The sequence below is a fragment of the Protobothrops mucrosquamatus genome, unplaced genomic scaffold (genome assembly GCF_001527695.2).
Source record: "Protobothrops mucrosquamatus isolate PMUCROS unplaced genomic scaffold, P.Mucros_1.0 scaffold12776, whole genome shotgun sequence".
Classification (NCBI taxonomy): domain Eukaryota; kingdom Metazoa; phylum Chordata; class Lepidosauria; order Squamata; family Viperidae; genus Protobothrops; species Protobothrops mucrosquamatus.
This window is the reverse complement of record NW_015398551.1, coordinates 4,611-6,649: the sequence shown is the minus strand read 5'-3', so window position 1 is coordinate 6,649 and position 2,039 is coordinate 4,611. Positions and strand designations below refer to the sequence as shown.

General features: G+C 53.6%; 1 protein-coding gene across 1 annotated transcript in view; it reads right to left on the bottom strand.

Annotated features, from left to right (window-relative positions):
* Positions 1-643: 643 nt before the first annotated feature.
* Positions 644-2,039, bottom strand: part of LOC107301444 (arrestin domain-containing protein 5-like) — a gene marked incomplete at its 5' end in the record, with an annotated part of 4,372 nt that continues 2,976 nt past the window's right edge. Inside the window, one exon of the mRNA XM_015830668.1 lies at positions 644-1,123. Coding sequence (XP_015686154.1) covers positions 644-1,123 — 480 coding nt within the window. The remainder of the gene's footprint in view (positions 1,124-2,039) is intronic.

The window sequence follows — 2,039 nt, the reverse complement described above, 5'->3', positions numbered from 1 at the left end:
CAACAGTTGTTGTGTGAATCACTGCTGTTGTTAACACATGGTCGCTAAGCGAATCGGGCTTCCCCCCTTGACTTTGCTTGTCAGAAGGTCGCAAAAGGGGATCCCGTGACGCCCCAGGACACTGCGACCGTCGTAAATATGAATCAGTTGCCAAGCATCTGAATATTGATCACCTGACCCTGGGGACGCAGTGGTCGGAAGTGTGAAAAACGGCCGTAAGTCACTTTTTTCATTTAGTGTCGAGCGGCCACTAAATGAATGGTTGTAAATTGAGGAAGACCTGTCATTCTAGCGTCCAGCACAAATGCTGCACGGCAGACAACAGCTTCCATGTAACGACTGTAGACGTGATGGTGACTCCTTTAACGACCACTCCGCAACAAAGCCGTCAGATCAGATTAATCGCACGACGACCCGCTTTATGACCTTCGTGACCTATGATCATAACAGGCTGGGTTCCATGATGGTGGTAAGTCGAGGACGACCTGTAACACCAATTGGACAGGGAGTCTCGGAAACGGAAACATAGCGCGAGCGTTTAATGAGTCAGGAGACGGGGATGGAGAACGGGATCCATTTTGGAAAATATATCCACCTATTTGGACAAAAACGGCCGAGGGTTTGGGGCACAGCTTTCCCTCGTTTACTCTGGCAGCTCCGTGGCTTCGTTTCTGACCACGATGGGGATCTTGGCCACCACCCTGTTGAGGCACCAGGGGAAGTGGACCGTCCCCGTCAGCTCGTAGCCGATCTCCATGATGTCGTCGGATTTTTGGGCGCTGGTGACGGGCATCACTTTGGGCAAGCAGAGGGTGCTGTGAATCTTGGTGAACTCGCAAGGGCCTCGCTCCATGCTCGACTCCAGTCGCATCATCTCTTCGTGCTGCTCTAACGTCCGGGGCTCCGCTCGGAAGTTGAAGGCTTTGTAGAGGACTACTGAGTGGAGGGTGAAAACCACCTTCCGGATGGACTTGCCCGTCGGGTTGGTGATTTCGGTGATGAAGGCGATGTTGTCGCCCGGAAGGTAGAGGCTCTTGCTCAGAGACATGCGCAGGGTGATGGGGGCGCTCCTGAGACAACAGTTGTAAGTCAGGATCTTCTGAACTTCGACAACCAACGGGTACTGAAAGATGGGAAGGAGGGAAGACACTGTTGAAGGAAGCTGATGAGAACTGGAGGGGAATAAGGTGAATGGAATAATGGAGAGTTGGAAGGGACCTTGGAGGTCTTCTAGTCCAACCCCCTGCTCAAGCAGGAGGCCCTCTACCATCTCAGACAAGTGGTCTAGCCTCTTCTTAAAAACCTCCAGTGATGGAGCGCCCACGATTTCTGGAGGCAAAGCTGTTAGGCGTGAAAGCCGGCTGGGTGACTTTGGGCCAATCACCAGGAGACGGTGAGTTCTAGTCCCTCCTTAGATATGAAAGCCGGCTGGGTGACTTTGGGCCAATCCCCAGGAGATGGTGAGTTCTAGTCTCTCCTTAGATATGAAAGCCAGCTGGGTGACTTTGGGCCAGTCACCAGGAGACGGTGAGTTCTAGTCTCTCCTTAGATATGAAAGCCAGCTTGGTGACTTTGGGCCAATCACCAGGAGACGGTGAGTTCTAGTCCCTCCTTAGATATGAAAGCCGGCTGAGTGACTTTGGGCCAATCCCTGGGAGATGGTGAGTTCTAGTCCCGCCTTAGGCATGTACTTATTGCAGTGGCTGTGTCTCAGGGATATATATGATCACCATTTTCAACCCTTGGCAGCTGGAGGGGGGGGGACCCCCTGGAGGGGAGGGGGGACCCCCTGGAGGGGAGGGCAGAGGATTTTGCGCAGTATCTGTATGACAAAGTCGCTCGGATCCGAGAAGGCTTAGACTCCGACTGGTTGGCCCAGGGGGAGGAGACGGGAGCAGGTCTTGAGACGGTTGTATGGGAGGAGTTTGACTCTGTTGCTCCTGAAGATGTGGACAGGGTCTTGGGGAGGCTGAACGCAACCACATGTTTATTAGATCCGTGTCCCTCCTGGCTGGTACTGGCAGCTCGGGAGGGGACAC